This window comes from Heptranchias perlo, chromosome 2 (genome assembly GCF_035084215.1).
Source record: "Heptranchias perlo isolate sHepPer1 chromosome 2, sHepPer1.hap1, whole genome shotgun sequence".
Taxonomy (NCBI): Eukaryota; Metazoa; Chordata; class Chondrichthyes; order Hexanchiformes; family Hexanchidae; genus Heptranchias; species Heptranchias perlo.
Genome location: NC_090326.1, coordinates 42,264,090 through 42,290,487, shown reverse-complemented (window position 1 = coordinate 42,290,487; position 26,398 = coordinate 42,264,090). Strand labels below are relative to the sequence as shown.

The following is a 26,398-nucleotide window of genomic DNA, read 5'->3' as shown; positions in this document are numbered from 1 at the left end:
TTCTCTCTATCTACTCTGTCTAGACCCTTCATGATTTCGAATACCTCCATCAAATCTCCTCGCAACCATCTCTGATCCAAGGAGAACAACCCCAGCTTCTGTAGTCTATCCACGCAACTAAAGTCCCTCATCCCTGGGATCATTCTAGTAAATCTCTTCTGCACTCCCTCTCTGCGTTAAAGGTTCTATATAAATGCAAGCTGTTGTTTAATTCCTGAAGACTTCAGGGCAATCCTGGGGGGGAGGGGGGGGGGGTTGGCAACCCTAACTTCACTCAATTGAAAGTGAGTAACTAAAGAAATCTGTTCCATTGTCTTTTATTAAATCATTCCATTCTGTTGTATTTGTTACATTTCATTCTGTTGTATTTGTTACATTTCATTCTGTTGTATTTGTTACATTCCATTCTGTTGTATTTGTTACATTTCATTCTGTTGTATTTGTTACATTTCATTCCATCCTTCTTGTCGTTCTATTCTATGTATTTCTTATCATTCTATTCCATTGTTCTTCTGTTCTGATTACATTGCTTTTGTTACGTGGCACTCCACTCCACTCCCTTTCCTTTAGTCCGCTCTGTGAGGTTCCGCTGGCAGGCGGCGGAACTGCCGTGCGGGGTTTGTATGTGGTGCCGGTTAGTCGATGGTGTGACTCTCAGACGGAGGAGGAGGAGGAGGAGGAGGAGGGCTGGTGCAGACGTGGGTTTTGAGGAGAGAGCCTGGATTAGAAGCGAGTCCGGTGCCCAGCACCGACGATGGCAACGGTACCGGAGCTACTGGCGAAAATCCGAACACTAGAGGATGAGCTGGCGAGAGAAAAGGCCAAAGCGGGCTCTGGGGACCGGCAGTGCAGACCCAGGATAGGAAGGATGAGCGCAGAGGTGGTGGACTCCAACCCTTACAGGTGATGGTCGCTGCACTTTATAGACAGGCGGCCAAAGCAATAGCAATGACAAGTGTCCGACTGAAAATGGCACCAAGTGAGGGGCTGCGAAATGACTGAAATGTCTCTGCAGTGAACTAACGATGAGCTGGCAGTAACCATATGGCGTTTAGTCGCCTCCGGCCTCAGTGCAGCCGGATTCCGGCAGCAGATTACAACGTCCTCACATAATAAATGTTGCACTTACTTTTAGTAGACACGAAGTTTTCTGGAACGGCTAAAAATTACTTAGAATTTTAAAAATAAGTCAGGAACAGGCTGGCTTGCCTCCCATCTTCCACCCTCCATAACCTTAAGCTCATCCAAAACTCTGCTGATGGCATCAAATCCCGTTCACCCATCACCCCTGTGCTCGCTGACCTATATTGGCTCCTGGTCCAGAAACGCCTTGATTTTAAAATTCTCATCCTTGTTTTCAAATCTCTCCCTAGTCTCGCCCCCTCCCTATCTCTGTAACCTCCTCCAGCCCTACAACCCTCTGAAATCTCTACATTCCTCCAACTTTGGCCTCTTCTACATCCCCCACTTCCTTTGCCCCAATATTGGCAGCCGTGCCTTCAGCCGCCTAAGCCCAAAGCTCTGGAATTCTCTTCCCAAACCTTTTCACCTCTCCATCTCTCTCTCTCCTCCTATGAGACACTGCTTAAAACCTACCTCTTTGACCAAGCGTTTGGTCACTTGTCCTAATGTTTCCTTCTTTGGCTCTGTGTCAACTTTTGTCTGATTACTCTCCTGTGAAGCGTCTTAGAACGTTTTACTATGTTAAAGGGGCTATATCAATGCAAGTATTTGTACCTGCACATCGTCCTTCGAAAATTGATTCAAAACAATAAAAACTTCCCAAAACTGATAAATACTGTACAAAGTGATTATAAAGTAGTAATCTTAATAAGGGATTTACATAACTGGGAACAGCTTTGTCATCCCAGCCCCTCATTACTGTATTGTAAACATGCCGTTATCGATATATTTTACATAATACACTGCTTTCACAGATAGTAAACATACAGATGATGGTGCAGTAGAGATACCAGGATTGTTTGTAAGCATCAGAGATCAAAGCTGGTTTCCCTGGTGAGCAGAGCAAAAGGTTTGGCTGGCTCGCGGAGTGCCTGGGCCCCCTTCCCCAGCCTAATGCATCCCAACCAACGGACATGGTTGATTGGTGAGTCAGGTTGAATTTTGGAATAAGGATTCAACAGAAAGAGCATGGTGTTGGTACTTGCAGCTTCGTCAACAGTCATGATTCTCAAAGGAAGTCTCAACTCAGTGCCCAGGAAAGTGGGATTCTTAAGACAGCGCTAAAGCCTATCCGAAGGTTGAGTCGCTTGGCACTGCTTTGGTGCTGTCCCTACATTTCTGCTTCCTTTGTGAACCTGAAATTCTGCTTTTAAAACGATGGCAACTAATGTAGCAAAACGTCTCGACGCTTCATAAATGAGCATCAGACCGAAGTGGGAGCACGGAAGGAGTCAGTGGAGGTGGCGGAGGGAAGGGAGTAAGAAGTTTTGAGGGTAGGGGAAAATGTAGCAAGGTGGAGAGCTCAGAAAGAATTTCAAAGTATGGGGGCAAAATGGCTGAAGGCCATGCTTCTGATGGTAGAGCATAAGGAGGGACACACACGCAGTAGACCACAGTCAGAAGACTGGAGGGTGTAAGCAGGGCTGAAGATGGTTGCAGAAGTGAGGTGGTAGCCATGGGGAAACTTGTAGAGGATGAGAACTTTAAAGTTAGTGCACTGAGGGGCAAAGAGCCGGTGGGGATTGGAGAGCACAGGGGTGATAGGTAAGCAGGACTTTCTGCAGGTTACAATACCAGCAGTGGAATTCTGGCTGAGTTGGAGTATATGTTGGGTGGAGCTTGAAAGTAAACATCATACAAACACTTTCACATTCTCTTCTATCCCCACGACCTAATAGAATGGCAGAATAGGCTCGAGGGGCTAATTGGCCTACTCATGTTCCTCAGTTCCTGTGAACTGAAGGAGGATGTACCACTCCTCTGGTTTTTGCTCTGTCGTTTCTCCACTCCGCATCTGGGTAATTGAAATCCCCTCGGATTAGCCACCAGGCCTTGTTACAGGCCTCCCTGATCTACAGAAATACTTTGGCTGGGGTTTTCCGCTTGTACACTTTACACTTCCCAGCCTATAGTCCCGTCTCCTCTCTTCCCCCCCCCGCCTAATTAATTTTAATGGACAGGAAAATCATGGGCTGGTGCGTACACAGGTGAAAACCATGCTCTCGCTGTCTCTCCTCTCTTCATCTCCAAGTGGTCTATAACAACCAATAACTACCTTCATTCCTTTACCACCCTTCATCTTAATCCACACTGTCTCTGCTGCATCAGGCAAGGAACTTAATGTAATTTCTCTCTATGAATGCAGTGTCCTCTCTCACCCTTTTGTTTTTCTCCCAACTGTTTAGTTTGTACAGTTTCTGTACCCTAATATTTAAAAAAATGCATTAGTTTAAGCAAGCCTCTGTGTAAATTATATCACACATTTCCTTCAACATATTTCGAAAATTCCATAAACTTGTATGCTTCTAGCATTAGTGTTAAATACTTTTGCTTTCCCATGTCTGTTTTATTATTTTCCCCCTCTCATTTGCCCTTATCCCCCACGATATTTACCTGTAAGCACGTTCCCTTATAATTTACATGTCCCCGTTAGTATTATATCACCCCTCATGGCTGAGTCCATAGCTGAAATTGGAACATTTCTACAAACTGACTATATAAAGGTTCAGGGATTTTTCAGGATACCAGATAAAATTGTTGTAATGCATTTTGTTATTGTGTAATGATGTACCAAGAAATCTCTCTGCTCCAAAGTTAGCAATGCTGCTATCATAAGAACATAAGAATGTTTACAAACCAGAAAAGTCCTTCAGGTCCAATAAGCCCATTTCTCAACCCATCTTCTCACCGTATCCCTCGGTCCCTTCATAAACACATCTAATGGCCTCTTTAGCTCATTTATATTGCACACTTTAGTGGTCTTTCCTGATATATTAGTCCACAACTCTAATTCTTTGTCTTACTTTCTTACTAATTTCCCTTTCTCGTAAATTTTTGTTTTTAACATGTATCCTCTGGTATTTTAACTCTTTGCCATAGTGAACAAAATACTAGTGATAGATATCTGTGGGAGAAAACAATTATAACCATTCAATTACCATGGGAGCCCTCCAAGAGTCTCCAGGTCCCTCTCATTGTGTAATTTGATTAAATATAGTTTGCATACTATCTCTCTTTTTAAGTTGTTCAACAATTGTTTCCATTTGATTTAGTCGGCTGATGGCTCTGAAACGAATGGGAATTGTTGCAGATTACGAGGTGAGCTGAATTTGTAAATAATTCATAAATATGCTTCTTTTAGATGTTTCGGTGCTCATAATGAGACTAAAGAATATTTTCTAATTTGAAAACAGAAAATTCGTGAATTCACGGTGGCAGTTGTGGGCGTTGGCGGGGTTGGAAGTGTGACAGCTGAAATGTTGACAAGATGTGGCATTGGTAAGGTAATGCGAATATTCAATTTCTTTTGATCTTTATCATCTCTCGACTGAATAAACAATAGGATGACAAAACCATTCTACACAAATTATAGGTCACTTTTAAATTTGCCATAATAGATCCAGGTTGTACATGGGCAGGAGACATTTTTATGTCTCCACAAAATAGTTTTCATATTTCATGGTGATCATATCAATTTTTTTTAACCTTTGAAAATGTGTTTGAAGAGATTTATTTAGAGTACGAATGTTCTAAACCAGCACGATACAAGCGACTGATTAACACTAGCATTGCATAGGATTATAATACACTGTTAGACCTATTTTAAATATATATTTATTGTATGGTATAAACAGAATACATTATGAAGATCCCTTTCAAAGCGCTGACAATAACTCATTCAAGACTGTATCACCCATGAGTTACATGTGCACTCATTTATATTCCATGGGTCTTCTAATGCTTGTTTATGTGGGTTGAAGTAGTTGTTCACTAACCATGATTCAATGCTGATCATGCTATTGGCTAACTGCAGTGATCTACTCCGAGCCAGAGCTGCTCCTTGACTATTGATTAACTGGAATGTTACAGGAGACTGTAACAACAATGTTTTGATAGTGGGTTTTTAAAAAATTGTAAGTAAATTAAATTGTTGGTTAAATTAAGCAGTGTGATCTTTTCTTTCTAACTTCCAGCTATTACTATTTGATTACGACAAAGTAGAACTGGCCAATATGAACAGGCTGTTCTTTCAGCCTCACCAAGCTGGTCTAAGTAAAGTGGAGGCAGCTAAGCACACACTGAGGTAAAGCAAATCATAGTTACCACCAAAACAGTTGTGTTCTCCCTTTGTGAGCCAGGAATCCAGAGCTGAACTTATGCTATTGTCTGATAAATTTGGTGGAAAAGTGCATGTTATATTATGCATCTATGTTTCCATTAATGCAAGAATGGAAAAGCTGTTGTGATGGTAAAAGACTGTCTCCCTGGTGGTTCCGTTGGTAAATACACTACCTGGTGTAGTACTAAGCCATACAAACCAGGAAGGACCCAAGTTCAATTTCCCCCCACGTGTGCTGAGTAAGTCACGGCAGCAGATGTAAAAGATCGAGGAAATTCGGGTGTAGCGTAATTACATGCGTGACACGTTTGCGCCCAAATTTCTTCGATCTTTTACGCCAGAAATTATGTTTACGCCAGAAATTGGGTTTATGTCTCAATTACATGTATCTTTGTGCCGCAAACTCACTGAAAATTCCAGTATTCTTTTGTATTTAATCGTCTCAGCAACTCTATTCAGTTTCACAATAGTCTCACGATACTGGTCACAGGCCTTCAATGACTCATGCACTATAACCAGCAGGCCCTCTGCAGCCTTGAGCACATAACCCTGCAGGGTGCACACATGCTTGGAGTTTCCCCTACCTAAGCACATCATGCTGCGTTTCTCCATATTAAAAGATGTCTGCCAGACATGGGGCTCATTCCCCCAGTAGAACCAAATCTGCCTGCAACCTATTTTCTGATCTAAGTTCCTTCCGCCATCACATATCTCTGTTATCTGCAAACTTGCAGCTAGTTCTCCTGATGCCGCCTTCCAGATCGTTGATAAAGATGGTGAAAAGTAATAGCCCTAACACTGATCCATAGAACCTTTACCATTAATAACTACTCTCTCTATGGCTGAAAATCCTGCAAGGTCATTACAATTGCTAACATATATTTGGAGAACATAAATCTTGGATTAAAGTGTGACTTATAAACCAGATCTTACCATAAATGGAACAAAATGCTTACAAACTTCTGTCAGCTAGAATTTCAAACTCATTCAGGTAATTGTGTCTCATTTCTATTGGAAACTGTGTCAAACCAGATCATATTTAAAGACACGTGTTTTTACTACACACCTGTGTAAAGCTCTTACATTTACTTAAAGCCATCGCAAACAGTTGAAAAAGCAAAAAGCTGCAGATGCTGGAAACCTAAAACAAAAACAGAAAATGTTGGAAGCACTCAAGAGGGCAGTCAGCACCAGGGGAGAGAAGGAATGCGTTAACCTTTCAGGTGTAGGCCGCTCATAACTGGAAGACCTCACAGATGAACAACATTGATCTGTAATACCTTCTGACAAAGGGTCCCCACCTGAAATGTTAACTCATTCCTCTCTCCCCAGATGCTGACTGACCTCCTGAGTGTTTCCAGCTTTTTCTGTTTTTGTTGGATATAATTGATGTTTGAAAGGGCTTTTGCATATTCTATCTAAAGAACAGTCCTGTATAACCAGTAGCCAACTTAATCTTCAATTGTTGTTTTTAACAATCCGATCCTTAACTCTGTATAATGGACGACTTTCCTCTTGTGCTTCTGACAGATTGTACGCCAATGGTGCTAATGTAGCTTTTTGCACCCTATCAGGAGCTGAATGTAAATTATCTGTTCCTTTAATTTACAGGAATATTAATCCTGATGTTCATTTTGAAATTCACAACTATAACATCACAACAGTGGACAACTTTCAGCATTTTATGGATCGAATCAGGTCAGGTTTACGATGTACAGTAGGCATCATGGCCCTCATTCTCCACATGCCCTTTACGCCACTTAAATGTGTTTTTTATTTGTTCTGGGGAAGTGGGCCTAGAGTCACATGTAGGCCAGACTGGGTAGGAGGGGCAGGTTCGCATCCCTGAAAGACATCAGTGAAGCAATGGGTTTTTATGACAATCCAGCAGCTTCCATGGTAATTTTTTAATGCCAGCCAACAAACTCCAGATTTTTAAAAATTCAATTCCAGAACTTGCCATGGTGGCATTTGAACTCATGACCTCTGGGTTTCTGGTGTAGTAACAAAACCACCAGGTAACCTACCCGAACAGTACCTCTTATGGTCCTCATTTTGTAACTGGTAACAACAATACTGCCTTTGGAGACTGCAGTAGCCACCTAAAAAGAACTGTTATTCCTCATTGTCACTGGATGCAGAGACTGTTTCTTATCTTCATGCTGAGTAGCCCTGCCCAATCGTATAGGCCAGCGGTGCTGTTTTATGGTTGCTGGCCTACACATACACTCCTCAACCATTACAGAAGGAATGGCGGCAAAAGACAAAGGTTTTTCTATTTAAGTGCTGTGCAAACTGACAGCGAGCAGGAGAAACATCTTTGCACAGAGGGTTGTGAGGCTGTAGAATGCACTACTGGAATTAATGATTGAAGTAGAGACCATATCAACATTTAAGAATAGGTTAATTAGATGAATGAAAGAAAAGGGTAATAAAGAGTATGGAAACAGTGGGCACATGGGATTAGGACTACTGCTTGAGTGAAGGATAAACAACACAGACTGGTTGGGCCGAATGGCCTGTTTCTATGTTGTAATTTCTACAATACCGGCCTGCAATATAAACTAGGTGGATGCCACAGCACCTGGGCCTTTGGACAGTATTGCAGAACCACTTCATGAAGCAGAATCACCAGCTCATGCTTGGATAATTTGACAGATTTTGCCTTCACTGTACTTGATGGCAGTTTAGTTCAGTTAATCCTATACCCCCCCTCGCCCCACCCCCCCATACCTAGACTGTGGGCCAAGAGTGTGAGCATCCTGGTCCAAGCCGGCTGCTGATGCTATTCTTAAATTAGCTGCCAGCAATAGGCACGGTTGATTTCCTTTACGAAGGAAGACCTTTCATCTTCGTAACAAGCCAGCTAAAAGTTCACAATTCTTAGGTTTGTGAGTGGAATAAAATTGTACCTGGACATGTTTAGTATTGGTTTCTTTAACTTTCTAACCATGAGTCCTGGATTTTTCCAGCAAATTTCCTAATTTCTACCTTTTTATGCTCTTGAGCAATGCCTTCCTTATATTGTGCCGTTTCCAAGTGAGAATAGACTGGGCTCTCCAGCTCTTCTATGCCAAAGGATTAACTCAGCACTGCGATTTTGTTTTAATTAGGAATGGTGGATTAGAGGAAGGAAAACCTGTGGACCTGGTATTGAGCTGCGTAGACAACTTTGAAGCTCGCATGACAATAAACACAGTGAGTTGATGTTAACCTATGCAAGATTCACCGTGCCTGGTGAACTTAGGAACTTTTTATTTTAAAGTCACTATCAAATAACGTTAATGATTAGTTATAAAATTGAGTTTGTTTGTAGAATTATATGTTTCTCTTCCCCTGTCACACATCTTTGAAGTTTTTTTTTTCAGGCCTGTAATGAGCTTGCTCAGATGTGGATGGAGTCTGGGGTCAGTGAAAATGCAGTCTCAGGGCATATACAGTTCCTCATTCCAGGAGAAACTGCCTGTTTTGCGGTATGTTGAGTGTTGTGCATTGCACTTCTGTTTACATTGTTACAAATAAATGCTTAATCTTTACCTAGCAAAATTGATTCATAACTTCACAGGCACAAAGTTGTATTTAAGCTACGGTCTGTGGAGACCTGTTTTTGATAACGATTGCTTTACCAAGATATATGATCCATGATTGAGAGATACTGATATTGAAGCATATATTTTTTTAAATATATATATAATAATCAGAGCGAGAGACATCAATGTTGACACTTCTTCCTAGAAGCTTTAAACTCATCTGTTCAAGTTAAAGGGACTCCATGTGGTGCCAATGTATCACAGTCATTGAGACTTTATAGTGAATATCAACAATATATCGTCATCGTGGCTTTTAAATGTTGCTGTGTGTACACTATTTATTAGCATGTATACAGCTTAAGAGAATTAATCTGTTAGAATATTAATAAACCAGGGTTTCGGTCTGCTAACATTTGGATAACGGTAGTCTTCACTTGCAGTTGCTAGTTGCTTTGAGACATCTGAACGATGGGGACCACTCTGCCAGCTTAAGTGTGGCAGAATGGAAACCCTGTCCAGCTGCCATTGATGCCACGGATCCTGTCACATATTCAGGTAAAGGGGTCATTTGCGTGATTGGGATGGGCGCAAAGTGCCTACAAGGGCAGTTCAGCAGCACCCACCCCTATTGTCTGGCGGATGTCTGAGTGACACCCAGCCGCTCCCAACAGAGGGACTCTAGTGGCCCAGGAAGGGTCAAGGATAAGAATAAAGTAAGTGGAAGTTTTGTTCCTGAGGGAGCAATTTGGGAGCATTTCAAAGTGAGTTGATACCCCCTGGAGATTCTGGGGCTTTTTCTGGACCTCAGCTGGTTTCACACCAGCTCTCGGATGGTGTGAGCTCCGCTGAGGCCTTATAGGGACCGAATGGACAGAATTTCCTGGGGAAGCCCAAGAACTTGCCCAGATGTGCTCTCTTGACATAGGGGATGGGCAGAAGGTCTGTCCAGAGCCGTACCAAAATTAAAAGGGCCATTATGAATAGAGTAGAAGCCTGGTTTAAGGTTCCGCCCAAATTCCTATCTCCCTCCCATCGCCCCGATGGAAATCACCTTTTCTGCTCAGTCAGACCATAGGAATTTCAGGACCCATGTTTCTTTGAATCTTAATGAATTAACTGCATGTGTTGAGCTCTTGCACTGTGCACCTTATTAATTGCAGTTGTTTAGATGATGTTTAAATGATCACTAAGCTAGATCTTAAATCAATTAAAATTTTTATTTACCAAGCTGTGGTTAAACTTGCTAGCGATCTTGAAAATGTGTGAAATTCCGTGTTGTGTGTTCCTATTGCAGTGTGCGCCCCCGCTCGTGGTAGCTGCGAATATTGATGAAAAGACGCTGAAACGCGATGGGGTGTGTGCAGCCAGTCTGCCCACTACTATGGGAGTAGTAGCAGGGCTTCTTGTACAAAATGTCCTGAAGTAAGTATGTAAATATTAAATAAATAAATGTGGGAAATGACACTATAAAACAGGCTGTTTCAAAAGCAGTGGTGTATGTTTACTGTGTTTGTACAGTAGGCCTAGAGTTCCAAATAGTGGTTTATGTTTCTCACAAGTGACTGCCAGAATTTTTTAATGGCTCACTAGTCACAGACAACAAATATGGCTAAAACTAACTAAACTAACTAAATCTAAAATAGTTTTATGCCTGGCTATTTAATGAGTAATTCAGTGTTTTTTTTGCTTTTCAAGGTATCTTTTAGGCTTTGGTTCTGTGAGTTATTACTTGGGCTACAATGCAATGCAAGATTTCTTTCCTACAATGACTATGAAACCAAATCCTAATTGTGATGATCGAAGCTGCAGACACCAACAGGAAGAGTACAACAAGGTGGTCCTTCAATTTAAGCAGTAGTCACCCCCGACCTGAGTAAATGCGTGCCAACCTTTCCTTAAATAAGGTGTGCCATATTAACAGACTGTGATGCCATTCCTGATCCACACACCCACACCCTTTCAGTATTTATTTTCTTTTGGTTTCCATGGGCCTTGCATGTTGTGACCAAGAAGGTGGGTGGTTGACCTACGCCTGACCTCTTTAACGATGTCGCTTTGTGTCAACCACTAGAAGACTCATGAAAGTGCCCAGTTGACTATTGTCCTTCGAATTTTCATTCCCTGACAGGTATGTTGTCAAAACTAAGAAAATAAATCTTTCATCCCAACAGATAAATGCTTCATTATAGTCACTAAGATGAGTAATATTAAAGTTGGGGAATGGTGCACTTTCCATTTCTGAGGCACCCAATCTCAGCAACAATCACTTCAGTGTCAGGTATAGCAGGGTTAGGTGCAGAGTAAAGTTCCCTCTGCTTTGCTTCAACAATATACCTCGGCCCCACCCTCAGAAGAGCACCTTCCCTATTGCACCAGTGTGACATATTTCCATTTCCCATACCAACCATTCTAAGTGAGATTGCCAACTCAGTGGAAGTTTTTTGTGCTTTGGGCCTCTGCCCACTGGGAGCTGGAGTGAGACTGCCCCAACTGATTTCACATACAACCCTTACAGCCAACAGGCGGACAGACGCGTCCTATTAGTCTCGGTTGGATTTGAATCCAAGTACCAGAGGTGAAAGGAAAAGTTTACTTTTATTCCTTCCCCCTCTTTTTCCCCCTTCCCCTAATAAAAACCATGGTGCATGTGTAGCACTTTGTAGAAGATGAATAACCTATGTGTCATCTCTCTAACATCTCTCTAACAGAAAAAAGTAACACGACCAAAGCAACAATTAGTGGAAGAAAATGAACAGATTGTACATGAAAACAACGAGTGGGGTAAGATCAGTTTGAATGTGGCTTATTTTATTGATGTAAAAATTTAACTTAATTCTTAATTGTTCAAAAGATCCAGTGGGGCCCAGGCACTTCCCTCGGAGTAGTGGGGGGGGGGGGGCGGCGGGGAAGAAGAAAATAATGAAAGAATAGTTTCCTCCCACCTGAAGAGCAGAGGTGTAGGTCCTGGTGGCTTGTCCCCCCTCTTGGTTGAAGAGGCGCTCAGAAGGAAATAACTGATGACAGGGCTCAGTAGAGTAGGGTGTTGGAACTCCAGAGTGTCGAGATGATGCAGCGCATCACATCTTCTCTGGGTTTGACTTTACCAGTGCCTTCCTTGCCAACCTCACATGAACTTCAACTCATCCAGTACCTGCATCCTATCCCATATTAAGGACAAGTTAGGCATCAGCCCATGATGACCACTGGCTCCCCATCCCCAAGATATTGAATATAAAATCTCAGCCTTGTTACAGATTCTTCCATGGCCCCTCCCCACCCTAACTCTCCAACCTACTCCAGCTGTATGTCCAAGTGCGGACCCTCTCTCTAGTGACAGAGCCATTATGGTTCTGCACTCTGGAATTCTCTTCTTACATGCCTTCATTTGCTATAACTTCCCCCACCTTTTAAAGGTCTCCTCCAAATCTATCTCTTTTACTCTCTGACAATCATCTCCCCTAAACCTCTCCCAATTCCTGGTCAGTGTATTATTAACCCCATTTGTTATGTCTCTTGGGATGTTTTACTGGATTAAAGGTGCTATATAAGTATAAGTTGTTGAGGGAGCGGGCCATCGAGTTCTCAACCATCAAGATAGCTATCTTAGCCGTGCAATTATAGGGAAGTTGCCATGAGGTGGACAGTGCACCAGTGCCCACATCTCTCTCAACCCCCCTCATCTTTCTATTCCTCTCTCTCTCTCTCTCTCTCTCTCTGCCTGCATCAATCTCTCTCTCCCCTCTCCCCCGCCCGCCCCCCTCTCTCCCTCCCTCCTCATCTCAACATTAGAAATAGGAGTAGGCCATATGGCCCCTCGAGCCTGCTCCACCATTCAATCAGATCATGGCTGATCTTCGAACTCAACTCCACTTTCTTGCCCGATCCCCATGTCCCTTGATTCCCTTAGAGTCCAAAAATCTATCGATCTCAGCCTTGAATAATCAACGAGTCAGCATCCACTGTTCCCTGGGCTAGAGAATTCCAAAGATTCACAACTCTGAGTGAAGAAATTCCTTCTCATTTTAGTCTTAAATGGCCGACCCCATATCCTGCGACTGTGCCCTCTAGTTCTAGACTCTCCAGCCAGTGGAACAACCTCTCAGCATCTACCCTATCAAGCCCTCTCATAATCTTATATGTTTCAATGAGATCACCTCTCATTCTTCTAAACTCCAGAGAGTATAGGCCCATTCTACTCAATCTTTCCTCATAGGACAACCTTCCCATCCCAGGAATCAATCTAGTGAACCTTCATTGCTCCCCCTCTAAGGCAAGTATATCCTTCTATACATAAGGTGACCAAAATTGTACGCAGTACTCCAGGTGAGGTCTCACTAAAGCCCTGTACAGTTGTAGTAAGACTTCCTTACTCTTGTACTCCAACCCCCTTGCAATAAAGGCCAACATGCCATTTGCTCTCCTAATTGCTTGCTGTACCTGCATGCTAACTTTTTGTGTTTCTTGTACGAGGACACCCAAATCTCTCTGAACACCAACATTTAATAGTTTCTCAACATTTAAAAAACATTCTGTTTTCTATTCTTCCTACCAAAGTGAATAACCTCACATTTCCCCACATTATACTCCATCTGCCACCTTCTTTCCCACTCACTTAACTGGTCTACATCCCTTTGCGTCCTCCTCACAGCTTACTTTCCCACCTAGCTTTGCATCGTCAGCAAACTTGGATACATTACACTGAGTCCCTTCATCTAAGTCATTAATATAGATTGTAAATAGCTGAGGCCCAAGCACTGATCCTTGCAGCACCCTGCTAGCTACAGCCTGCCAACCTGAAAATGACCCGTTTATTCCTACTCTCTGTTTTCTGTCCTTTAACCAATCCTCTATCCATGTTAATCTGTTACCCCCAACCCCATAAGCCCTTATCTTGCGTCACAACCTTTTATGTGGCACCTTATCGAATGCCTTTTGAAAATCCAAATATCCCCTTTATCGACCCTGCTAGTTACATCCTCAAAAAACTCTAATAAATTTGACAAACATGATTTCCCTTTCATAAAACCATTTTGACTCTGCCTAATCATATTATAATTTTCTAAGTGCCCTGTTACCACTTCCTTTATATTGGGTTCCAGCATTTTCCGGACGAGTGATATTAAGCTAACTGGCTTATAGTTCCCTGTTTTCTCTCTCCCTCCCTTCTTGAATAGCGGGGTCACATTTGCTACCTTCCAATCCACTGGGACCGTTCCAGAATCTAGGGAATTTTGGAAGATCATAACCAATGCATCCACTAACTGAGCAGCCACATCTTTTAGAACCCTCGGATGTAGGCCATCAGGTCCCGGGGATTTGTCAGCTTTCAGTCCCGTTAGTTTCTCAAGTACTTTTTCTCTACTGATATTAATTACTTTAAGTTCCTCACTCTCATTTAACCCTTGGTTCCCCACTATTTCTGGTATCTTTTTGTGTCTTCAAATGTGAAGACAGATACAAAATATTTATTTAACGCATCTGCCATTTCCTGATTCCCCATTATAATTTATCCTGTCTCAGCCTCTAAGGGACCTACATTTACTTTTGCTACTCTCTTCCTTTTTACATACTTGTAGAAGCTCTTACAATCCGTTTTTATATTTCTTGCTAGTTTGCTTTCATGGTCTATTTTCTCCCGTTTTATCAATTTTTTTGGTCGTCCTTTGCTGATATCTAAAACTCTCCCAATCCTAAGGCTCTCCCCCGCCGTCTCTCTCGCTCCCCCGCCCCCCCTCCCCCGTCTCTCTCAGTGATGGGCTCCTTCCCGTGGGAGCTGTCACTCAGACCCACCTTCCACTGCCAGATTAAGTTCCTTAGGCTGAATGTCTCAACAGAGTACTTTTTAATGGTGAAGCACTCCATGGAGAGGAGGGAAGGGACAGACACTGAGCACCTCAAAGCATACCTGCTGCTGCCTAATTACAGGCTGGCATTTGTCAGGGGGAGCCCATGGTTTCTGAACTTGTTGAATTATGAGTTTATTAAAAAAAAATTTAGGTGGAGGTGAATACAACAGATTGACTTGTTTTTCCAGCTCCCCTCACAGTAATTCATTGTATAAATCATTATGGCTGATCTCCAGAATGGTGTGTTTATGTCATGCTTTTTAATTTGAGCAGGTATCGAACTGGTTTCAGAGATCTCGGAGGAAGAATTGAAGGCTGCTTCAGGCACTGTGCCTGACCTTCCAAAGGGAATCACAGTAGCTTATACTGTGCCTGATAAAGTACGTCCAAATTTTGTTAATACTGTAATAACACAACTTGAAATCTTAACACTGTAAATGATAATGTTAGATTAAAAAATATATACCATATACATCCGCAGAATAAAACTTTGTTTTAGTAATTGTCCTTGGAATAATGTTGAAAGAAAATTATTTTTAACAGTTTAGAAATGTAGATGGTTCCTCTACAGGTGCAGTTTGTATTTCTTTTTACTTTTTCTTCCTGCATTCTCCCCGTTGCTGGTAGCAAGGTCAGGCTTGCCACCTGCTTTCAGGCTTCTGCCCATTACTGTTCTATAGCCAGCTACTAAGAAGTATCTGAGGACTATCTAAGCTCTCCTCTACTGATAGTAACTGACAACACCTCACTTTCATTCTTGTTTGTTGTCTGTCCTATAACCAGGAGGAGGGTACGGACACCATTGGAGATACAGTGCCAGAGACAGAGCAGAGTCTGGAGGATCTCATGGCTGCGATGAGGTGCCTTTAGCAGTTCCACCTACACAATCGAGTTTACTGATGTGATCCAAATGATTGGACCTGATAACACAAAGGCCTTGTTTAGTGGAGCTGACTCATGGTATTAACTGTTGTCAATGATAGTAAATATAATTAAAACACCATGTTTTAAACCTTAGTTTTAACCCCAAGAATCATTTATCCTCTTGAGGGCCATTATACATTGTGAATTCTTCTACTTTGTATTCCTTAGGAGCTACTATATTGGTGTAAATGTATGACTGTGTATAATTAAACCATGCAAACTTAAGTGATGCTGTGAGCTGCAGTTGTTTAAATCCTTGAAAGTTAGTACCTTTTAATATAAACGAGGGCAAATAGAGCTGTAATATAGTGAAACCTCACTTATCCACACTCTCAAAAATCCACGATTGTTGTGGGAGTTGGGAGACCCACAAGAATTCAGGACTCGGTTTATGCAGACTAGCCAAATGCAACTGAACATCCCACTTAATTTCCCACAGACTCTGGGTTCTTGATCTAGTGGGATAAGTATTTGTTGTCTGGATGTCCAGAACCTGGCAGAATTTACTATCCTTGCAGCTCTGATATTTACTTTTGAGCCAGGAGACCAGCAGGCCTCAGGTGTTCAGATCCAGGCGTTCAGCAGGAACTGGGCTAACCAGAAAATTTTATTTTATTAATGGAAAAAGCAGTGAGTGCGACCTGCATTTGCTGGGATCATGATCAGGCAATCTGAGTAAATCAGTCAGAAGCTGAAAAAACTTAGCTAAGAATTATCTGGGAAAATAACAGTGAGTTTAATATGCATGCAGTTATGTGGTGAGGAAAAGTTACACCATGAGTTGCAAGTCACTACAAATTGCTGGACGATTTGCGTCACTCCGTCGTCAGCCTCACAAAAACGGGAGCTCCCATCAACCTCCCCGTGAGTGTCAAGAAATTGCTGCATTTGTGCTGTTAAAATGAATTAAACTCGCCGCAGAAAGTTAGGGCTGGTACTTAACAACGTAAGGACCCTTTTAATGACAAGATTTATGTCACCCTTTTAATGACAAGATTTTAACAGTGTCTGCTCGTGCTCACTTGTGTGGTAACTCACCAAGTGCAACCCCAACTAACTGAGGATTAGGACCCACCAAGGTGTGAGTATCTGCGCTGGTGGATGGCTCGCTCAGATGTGACGGTGTCCCCTCAGAGGCTGGCAGGTCCTCTGAGGAATCGCCCTCCGCTGTCACAGCGGCCGCTGAATGCCATGTAAGAGAACAGAAGGCAATATTAAGCATCATCACAGATGTGTCATGTTGCAATGAGCATACTGAGGTGCTGAAGATGGCAGGACATGTTAACATCAATTCATATTGTGTGTGCTGAATGTTAAAGTTGTGTCACCAGACGTTTGTCGGGTGCCAGTCTCTGCGTCCCCAACGGACAGGCACTCGAGGGTGCGGCTCAGCTCCAGCGCCTCCTGCTCCGCGTCTTTAAGGATGACGATTTGTTGCGGCCCCCCTCCGGTCCTCACCCTTTGCCGTGCATTCTGGACTCTCTTCTATAAGGGGAGAAAGTACAGACGTGTGAGTGAGTGATGGTGACGTGGCCAACCGATGAATGCATTGGTTTGGGAGCGGCTGACCGTGAAAGAGATGCATCAGAGGGTGAGTATGAGACAGAGCCATGACATTGTATGAGGATTGGGTTGAGTGGTAGTGGTGGGGTGACTAATGGGGAGGTCAGGAAGTGCAGTTAAGTTGAGGATGAGCCTTATGTGGGTGTGAGGAGTGATGTGATAGAGTAGTGTTGGCAGTGCAGAATGAGTTGGGGGTGGGGGCGGTGATGTGGAAGACGGAATGTAGGAGAATGAGTAAGTGTACCCACTTTTGCTGACCTAGTTAGGTCATTGAAGCGCTTCCTGCACTGGATCCAGGTGCGGGAGATGTTGCTGCTGCTGGTGACCTCCTCTGCCAACTCGAGCCACGCCTTCTTGGTGGCAGAGACAGGCCACTTCCTCCCGTACACCAGGTAAAAAAATCCCTCCTCCTCCTCATCCCATCCAGTAGCACCTGGAGTGAGCTATCACTATATCTAGGAGCAGCCTTTCCCCTGTGCTGCTCCATTGTGCTGTGTGGGTGTTTTGCTCCAGGGAAAGCCATTGGAGGACTGCCCCTTTAAATAGAGCTCCTCCAACTGACAGCCTGTGATGCGGGTGCGCAGACCGCCCGCTGCGCAGCTTTCGGACGGCAATCCTGGAAGCCACGTTAAGTAGCTCCAATTGATTCGCGATCGCGTGGGAAATGGACAGATTTTATTGGGCTGGTCCAATCACCCCCCCCCCCCCCACAATGCCATCCCGCCATTGGGGCCATAGAGTACAAAGCAAGGAAGTTATGCTAAACCTTTATAAAACATTGGTTAGGCCTCAGCTGGAGTATTGTGTTCAATTCTGGGCACCACACTTTAGGATGTCAAGGCCTTAGAGAGGATACAGAAGAGATTTACTAGAATGGTGCTAGGGATGAGGGACTTCAGTTATGTGGAGAAGCTGGGATTGTTCTCTTTAGAACAGAGAAGGTTAAGGGGAGATTTGATAGAGGTGTTCAAAATCATGAAGGGTTTTGACAGAGTAAATTGGGAGAAACTGTTTCCAGTGGCAGAAGGGTCGGTAACCAGAGGACACAGATTTAACATGATCGGCAAAAGAGCCAGAGGTGACATGAGGAAACATTATTTTTTTACGCACGAGTTGTAATGATCAGGAATGCACTGCCTGAAAGGGCGGTGGAAGTAGATTCAATAGTAACTTTCAAAAGGGAATTGGAAAAATACTTGAAGGGAAAAAAATTACAGGGCTATGGGGAAAGAGCAGACGAATGGGACTAATTGGATAGCTCTTTCAAAGAGCCGGCTCAGGCACAATGGACTGAATGGCCTCCTGTGCTGTACCGACTATGACACTATGACTTATTCAATTCAATGAAAGAGACAAAAAGGGTTTATTCTCCCTGGATATTTGGCTGATAACATACGTAGAAGCTACAATATGGAAACAGGCCATTCGACCCAACTAGTCCACACTGGTTTACCCTCCACACAAGCAAATAGTCCCTAATCACATTTACCCTCCCTGTTCCCATTACTGTTCTCATCCTCATTTCCTTCATCCATCTAGCCAACCTAATCTTGAACGACGCAGTACAATCTTAAAAATTAAAACAAAACTATCAGTGCAGGATGCTATTTTGGCATCCACAACTTTGCAGACATTAATTATCTCTTTAGATTGGTAATGGGTGTATTTGCTATGAATGGTTTAATTGTGAGGCGGTTACCTAAATTAAATGGGCTTTAGAGGACTTTTGAAAAAGCCTTTAGAAGAGATTTGAAATGAAGATTTTGGAAAATGATTGTAAAGCAGAATAATGATGAAAGATGATCTAAAACTTAAATCAGCATCTCATCGAAACCAACTGAAGTGTTCAACACAGCAGCTAATCTGCTTCTACATGAAACAAGTTGTATCGTCTGTAATTAAAGGCCAAGGCTCGAGGCTTAACCTGAAAGCTTGTTACTGCTATTTTAAATTTTGAACTCAAGAGTACATGGTGTAACCTTGAAAACTGAATTTTAATCTTAGTGTTGGGTTAAATCTAATTAGTGTTTTGAGATTCTGGGGGAGAGTTTCAAATTAGGCCCAAAATGAGCCCATGGTGCGAGCCCATGGTGCCTGCCCTAGGCCACAGTTGGAAGGCCCAGGCCTCACTTAAATTTTACCACCAAGCTGAGTGCTAAACGGTGATCTGCTGCAGCTCGCTGGAAAATGGGCCAGATTCTGCCCTGAGCAAGCTGGCAGGAAGGACCTGTTTAGGAGGGAGGGAGGGGGGGGGTGGGTGGAGAGAAAGAGGGGATCCTTAGGGGAGGTGAGAATGGGCCGGCCACCTCCACACAGAAAAAAAGCAAAAACTTACCTTTTCTGAGTGCCCTCTTGCAGTCTCTTTAAGGACGGCTGGTTAGACCACTCAACGCCTGGATAAACTGGGACTAGTATGCACTTCGCATGCTCTGCCCTTTTCTCCATGAAATTTATGTATGCAAAATAGGACCTCTGTTACACAGCCTCCTGCCTGTTTTGGGTGGGAACGCTGGACATCGATTTAAATACCTGCCTGCAAATGGAATCAATTGGGCAAATGGGTGTCCAAATTCTCCACTAGATTTTCTTCTGTCAGGTGACCGTTTATCAGGAGAGAAACTGGTGGACGGCAGTTAAAAACTCCCCCTTATATGTTTTAGACTTCCAGTACCTTTTCCTGGAACACTAATACTGAACCTTATAATGATGGTCATTGTAGTGCTATAGATGTTGTTGTTAGCAGTATATTGCGTGATGTCCTTAAGGTCTTTCAAGTGGGGAAAAGATTAAAGGAATTTTTGAAGTTTTGCAGTGCACTTGTATTAACCACTAAATGTGACAGTTTCTTTACATATGCCCTTTTACATAGGGTGACTCCCAAGCCAAAACAGAATTACATTGGACATAAATAATAAATCTTGATCCAATTTATCCTATGTGATGTTTGTTTTCAGTTCTTCCTACACAGGTCTAATTGAACTCTTGCCTCTGGATTAGAGGGTTTGGGGTTCAAATTCCATACCAGGGTTTTACCTCATAATCTAGGCTGCTACTTCAGTCTAGTACTGAGGGAGTGCTGCAATGTAAAGGTCCCATCCTTCAAGTGAGATATTACATTGAAGTCCCATTTTCCTGTTTAGATGGACTTTTAAAGATCCCTTAGCACTATGCAAAGAGCAGGGAGTTATGAAGGTTTTGGCCAACATTGGTTTCCACCACCAAAAATGATTGGTTATTCATCTCACTGCTCTTTGTGGGATGCTTTAGTACAGTCATTTTCCATGTTTGTTTATAGAAGTCTTCAAAAGTAATTAATTGTGTGGGGTGCTTTGAGATGTTTGAACATTGTAAGGTGCAATATAAATGCAAGTATTTCGCTGGTCTATGGACAATGTTTTTGTCGGTAGGTATGTATGCAGCCAAGACAGGCTCCATACATGTACCTTAGGCTTTCTGTGAAACTGAAAGCATCACTGCATGTACACATGCATATGTGCAGTGAAAACAGAAAATGCTGGAGAAGCTCAGCAAGTCAGGCAGCATCTGTGGAGAAAGAAACAGAATTAACGTTTCAGGTCGAAGACCTTTTTTCAGAACTGGAAGATGTTAAAGAGTTAAAGTTTCTAAGCAAGTACAGATATCTCCATGATATTCAGCGTTCCTCGAACCACTGCTCTCGCCTCTTCCTGAGATCCACACTCAACACCATGCGCCACCACATGCGTGCTCTCAACCTCTCTGTCCAGCAGCACCGACTCACTCTATTTCAGAATAGTCCTGTTCCGCAGTTCCATTTCATCCTTCGCCTCATCCGCCACTTTAACAAAAACTTTTCTTCTTCCTTTCAGGTGTCAAGGATGCCAACTCTCCAACACGTCTTCATACCTCCCCCTGGACCGTGACCCCATTGCCGAACATCAAGCCATTGTTCCCCAGACTGTCAGTGACCTCACCTCCACTGGAGATCTTCCTCCCATGGCCTCTAGCCTCATAGCCCCCAATCCCACACAGCCTGCTTCTACCTCCTTCCCAAGATCCACACACAGGACTGCCCTGGGAGACTCATCGTTTCAGCCTGTTCTTGCCCCACGGAACTCATTTTCTCATATCTCGACTCTTTTTTCTCCCCATGTCCAGTCTCTTGCGACCTACATCCGCGACTCTTCTGACGCCCTCCGCCACTTTAACAGTTTCCAGTTTCCCGGCCCGAACCGTCTCCTTTTCACCATGGACGTTCAGTCCCTCTACACCTCCATCCCCCACCAGAGCAGCCTGTGGGCCCTCCACTTCTTCCTTGAACAGTGACCCAACCAGTCCCCATCCACCACCACCCTCCTCCGCCTGGCTGAACTTGTTCTTACATTGAACAACTTATCCTTTAACTCCACTCACTTCCTCCAAATAAAAGGTGTCGCTATGGGAACTCATACGGGTCCCACCTATGCCTGCCTTTTTGTGGGATATGTGGAACATTCCTTGTTCCAACCCTACTCAGGTCCCCTCCTTCACCTCTTATTCCAGTACATTGATAACATTATCGGTGCCGTTTCCTGCTCTTGCCCCGAACTGGGAAATTTCATCAACTTTGCTTCCAATTTCCACCCTACCCTCTCCTTCATCTGGTCCATCTCCGACTCTTCCCTTCCCTTCCCTTCCTCAACTTCTCTATCTCCCATTTCTGGGGATAGACTGTCAACCAATATCTATTACAAGCCCACCGATCCCCCAGCTACCTTGATTACATTTCCTCTCACCCCGCTTCCTGTAAGGACTTTATTCCCTTCTCCCAGTTTCTCCGTCTCCGTCACATCTATTCTGATGATGCCACCTTCCGCACCAGTGCTTCCGATATCTCTTCCTTTTTCCTCAACTGAGGATTCTCCTCCACTGTAGTTGACAGGGCCCTCGACCGTGTCCATCCTATTTCCCACACTTCTGCCCTCACCCCTTCCCCTCCCTCCCAGAACCATGATAGGGTCCCCTTTGTCCCTCACCTTCCACCCCACCAGCCTCCACATTCAACATCTGCTATTTCAGCCACCTCCAGCGCGATCCCACCACCAAACACATCTTCCCCTCCCCTCCCCTTTCAACATTCTGAAGAGACCACTCCCTCAGCGACACCCTGGTCCACTCTTCCATCACCCCCAACACCCGCTATCCTCCCCATGGCACCTTCCTGTGCGAGCACAGGAGATGTAACACCTGCCCCTTCACCTCCTCCCTTCCCACCGTTCAGGGCCCCAAACATCCCTTCCAGGTGAAACAGCGGTTTACCTGTACTTCTTTCAATTTAGTTTACTGTATTCACTGCTCACAATGCGGTCTCCTCTACACTGGGGAGACCAAACGCAGATTGGGCGATCGCTTTGCTGAACACCTCCACAAGCTGAATTATCGGGAGTCGATTTGAACCAAGCTCCAATATGTGAAAAGGCAGCATCAACCGTAGTGTTCTGACTTTCCTTCAAACTCAAGGGTATTACTGCACACATGCTAAAGCAAAATACTCTGTCCGCAAGTGTGACCCTGACCTGCTGGTTGCTTGCTACTTTAATTCCACCCCCACTCTGACCTCTCTGCCTTCGGCCTCTTACACCGTTCCAATGAAGCTCAACGGAAGCTCGAGGAACAGCACCTCATCTTTCAATCAGGCACTTTACAACCTTCCGGACTCAACATTGATTTCAATAACTTCAGATCTTAACCATTGCTCCCATTTTTTCAGACAGTAGATGCTGGTAATGGTTCTGCTGTTGCCATTTACAGTTACTCCTGATCAATCTTTTGTTTCTTAACCTGTCCCATTACCACCTTCCTTGCCTTGCACCATCAATTCTTTTGTCATTTAATTACTCGTGCCCTCTACCCTATCACAGACCTTCCCTTTTGTTCTTTCCTCCCCTCCCCACCCCCTCCTTTTCCCTGGCTCTGTATTTGCTTAAAAACTTTAACTCTTTAACATCTTCCAGTTCTGATGAAAGGTCTTCGACCTGAAACGTTAACTCTGTTTCTTTCTCCACAGATGCTGCCTCACTTGCTGAGATTCTCCAGCATTTTCTGTTTTTATTTCAGATTTCCAGCATCCACAGTATTTTGCTTTAGCATATGTGCAGTAATACTCTTGAGTTTGAAGGAAAGTCAGAACACTACGGTTGATGCTGTCTTTTCACAAATGGGAACTTGGTTCAAATCAACTCCTGATAATTCAGCAGTAAATGGGCAATCTTGTTCCAAGTGGCCATAAAGCTGGCCGATGAGGAAATTGAAGATCAAGTTATATCTCTTGTTTCACAGATAGCTTATAACCACATAAAACAGTAGAATGAAAGGAGGCCATTTGGTCCAGCAAGCTCGCTCCAGTATAAATGATTTCTATGGGGGTTCTCCTGATCTCTCACCATAACTTCGACATAAACAGTGTCAATGACTGTTTACGCGGTTTCGCTGAGGTTTCTGCTAAAGTTACGGTGGAAGATTGGGAGAACCCCTACGGAAATCCTACTCCATCTATTTAAGTTCCCGGAGGAAGGTTTTGAATCGATAGTCCTTGATCTCCAATGGTAGTGATGTAGACGCCAGAATATTCACCCATCCATTCACCACTGGTTTGATGTCCTCTAGCTGACTTTGCCTCACCTCCTCTTGCACAGCAGCACAAGAACCATCATTGTATCCTGTGGAGTATTTGATCACCTCAGTCTATACCTATTTCTGCAAATTAGAGATAAAAAGCAAAATGCTGCAGATTCTGGAAATCTGAAAATGGAAACAGAAAAAGCTGGAATTATTCAGGTCAGGCAGTATCTGTGGAGAATCAGAAGTCAGTCAAAACGGCCCTAACGGTCTTAGACCTGAAATATTGACTAACTGACTTCTGTTTCTCCACAGATGCTGCCTGACCTGAGTCCATTTTTTTCTGTACTTGTTTCTTACAAATTCTGGTCCTGTTTGCAGTCAGGTATTTATCCAACTTCTTTTTGAAGTTGTTCATCAAACTCAGCCTCAACTGTTCTTGCCAGCTCAGTACTGGACAGGCTTTAGTTTATACTGTACTTATAAACACTGGCTGAAGTTGAAAGGGGTCTCAGCATCGATAATATAATTTAGATGCTTAATTTACTACGCCTGGTGGTTTGGATGAAATTTTATTTGTTCAGTTATATCAGATTGATTCCATCCACAAGTTCTGCATCAACATAAAAAAGCTAGTTGGTTTCATAACTGCATTGTACACTACTCCATGCTTCAAGGATGGTAAATGCAATTCAAGTTATTTATTACATGTCCATCTACAATACTTTAGTAATTTTAGGATTTAATAACTGATTTCTCAAACTGTAGGATAACATTACATCTGTACAAAAATCCAAATAACTTACCTGTAAAATTTGAAAAAAAGCTACATATTTTTGCTTATTGACATTTCTCAATAAATATGTATCAGTTCCTATTTTCCCCTTGTATGGCCTCAGGTTTGCTTTGAAGGGAAAAGTCCTTAACTCAACAAAGATATGTGGGTCAAAATCCAAACAGTTGCAGGACCTGCTAGATGCATTTAAATTTTAGTTCAAACTTCTGTTTGCATGCATAAAAGATAACAACTTACATTTATGTAGGGCCTATAATGTAAAAAAATGTACCAAAGCACTTAACAGTTGGAGATCTGATCAAATCAAAAGGGGAATTAGGAGAAGTAGACAAAAGTGTGCTCAAAGAGGTAGGTCTTAAGGATACTTTAGGTGAGAAAAGATGTAGCAAGGCAAAGTGGTATAGAGAGTTTAAAACTGAAAGGGCTAGGTGGTTGAACAAACTGCCACTGTATATTACATAGAATGTACAGCACAGAAACAAGCCATTCAGCCCAACTGGTCCATGCCAGTGTTTATGCTCCGCACGAGCCCCACCCCCTCCCTACTTCATCTAACCCTATCAGTATATCCTTCTATTCTTTTCTCCTGCGTGTACTTATCCAGGCTCCCCTTAAATGTATCTGTGCTATTCACCTCAACTACTCCTTGTGGTAGCAAGTTCCATATTCTAACCACTCTGGGTAAAGAAGTTGCTCCTGAATTCCTTACTGGATTTATTAGTGACTGTCTTATATTTATGACCCCTTGTTTTATACTCCCCAAAAGTGGAAACATCTTCTCTACATCTATCCTATCAAACCACCTTCATAATTGAGGTCACCATGAGGTCACCCCTCAGCCTTCCCTTTTCTAGAGAAAAAAGCCCCAGCCTGTTCAGTCTTTCCTGATAGTTATAACCTCACAGTTCTGGTATCATCCTTGTAAATCTTTTTTGCACCTTCTCCAGTGCCTCTATATCCTTTTTGTAACATGGAGACCAGAACTGTGCACAGTAATCTTAAGTGTGGTCTAACCAAGGTTCTATATAAGTTTATCATAACTTCTCTTTTAAATTCTATTCCTCTAGAAATGAACCCCATTGCTTTGTTTGCATTTTTATGGTCTTATTAACTGCGTTTCTACTTTTAATGATTTGTGAATTGTACCCCATGAACCCTTTTCTCCTCTACTCCATTTAGACTCTTATCTTCCAGTGAATATGTGGCCTCCTTATTCCTCCTACCAAAATGCACCACCTCACACTTATCTATATTGAAATTAATTTGCCAATTACAGGCCCATTCTGCAAGTTTATTAACAGCTTATATTCTGTTGCAGTCTTCCTCAGTATTAACTATACACCCCATTAATTTCTCGGTTAGAATTTCTGGCCCATAGATTGCTGATCATTAGGTGTGCATTGAACCTCTGATAAGATATCAGAATTAGCAAAGAAAAGTATGCAGTTGCCCTGGGAATATTCTTTAAAATAGCACTCGGGGGGAATGTGAAACCGCTCTGCTGTGTGCTGGTCATTGGTAAATGCAAATGTGTATTCAATTACTAATCAATTAGTATACTAATTCTTTGAGACTGGGAGCTTATGGTTCCAAGTTGTTATCTTCACCTCTGAATCACACAATAACAGCAGTGAAGTACAACCATAATCCTCAAAATAAGAAGACATATGGTTTCAAGTGTCAATATTTTAAAAAAATTCTCCAGAACGGGAGATGAAAGAAAAGAACTGTAGGGCTCATTCTTTAATTGGTTTATTGGATTCGTCAAATGTTTATTTGCTGGCTTTTCAAATAGCTATTTTTCCATTGAACTTGAAGAAAAAGGGAAAAGCTTTATCCTTCACTGCTACACTGCACTTAG

At 42.9% G+C, this 26,398-nt stretch overlaps 1 protein-coding gene across 2 annotated transcripts; it reads left to right on the top strand.

Moving 5' to 3' along the window:
* Nucleotides 1-637: 637 nt before the first annotated feature.
* uba5 (ubiquitin-like modifier activating enzyme 5) lies at nucleotides 638-15,827 on the top strand. Of its 2 annotated transcripts, XM_068001801.1 has the most exons (12): nucleotides 638-903; nucleotides 4,236-4,281; nucleotides 4,377-4,466; nucleotides 5,157-5,266; nucleotides 6,914-7,000; nucleotides 8,416-8,500; nucleotides 8,671-8,775; nucleotides 10,127-10,254; nucleotides 10,528-10,666; nucleotides 11,541-11,613; nucleotides 14,952-15,058; nucleotides 15,462-15,827. In XM_068001801.1, exons 1-12 carry the CDS (start codon nucleotides 755-757, stop codon nucleotides 15,546-15,548), a joined length of 1,206 nt encoding a protein of 401 aa, XP_067857902.1. In that variant the 5' UTR covers nucleotides 638-754; the 3' UTR covers nucleotides 15,549-15,827. The 2 variants fall into 2 exon arrangements, with proteins under 2 accessions (XP_067857902.1, XP_067857903.1); XM_068001802.1 differs by lacking the exons at nucleotides 638-903; nucleotides 4,236-4,281 and having other exon boundaries at nucleotides 4,375-4,461.
* The last annotated feature ends 10,571 nt before the right edge of the window (nucleotides 15,828-26,398 follow it).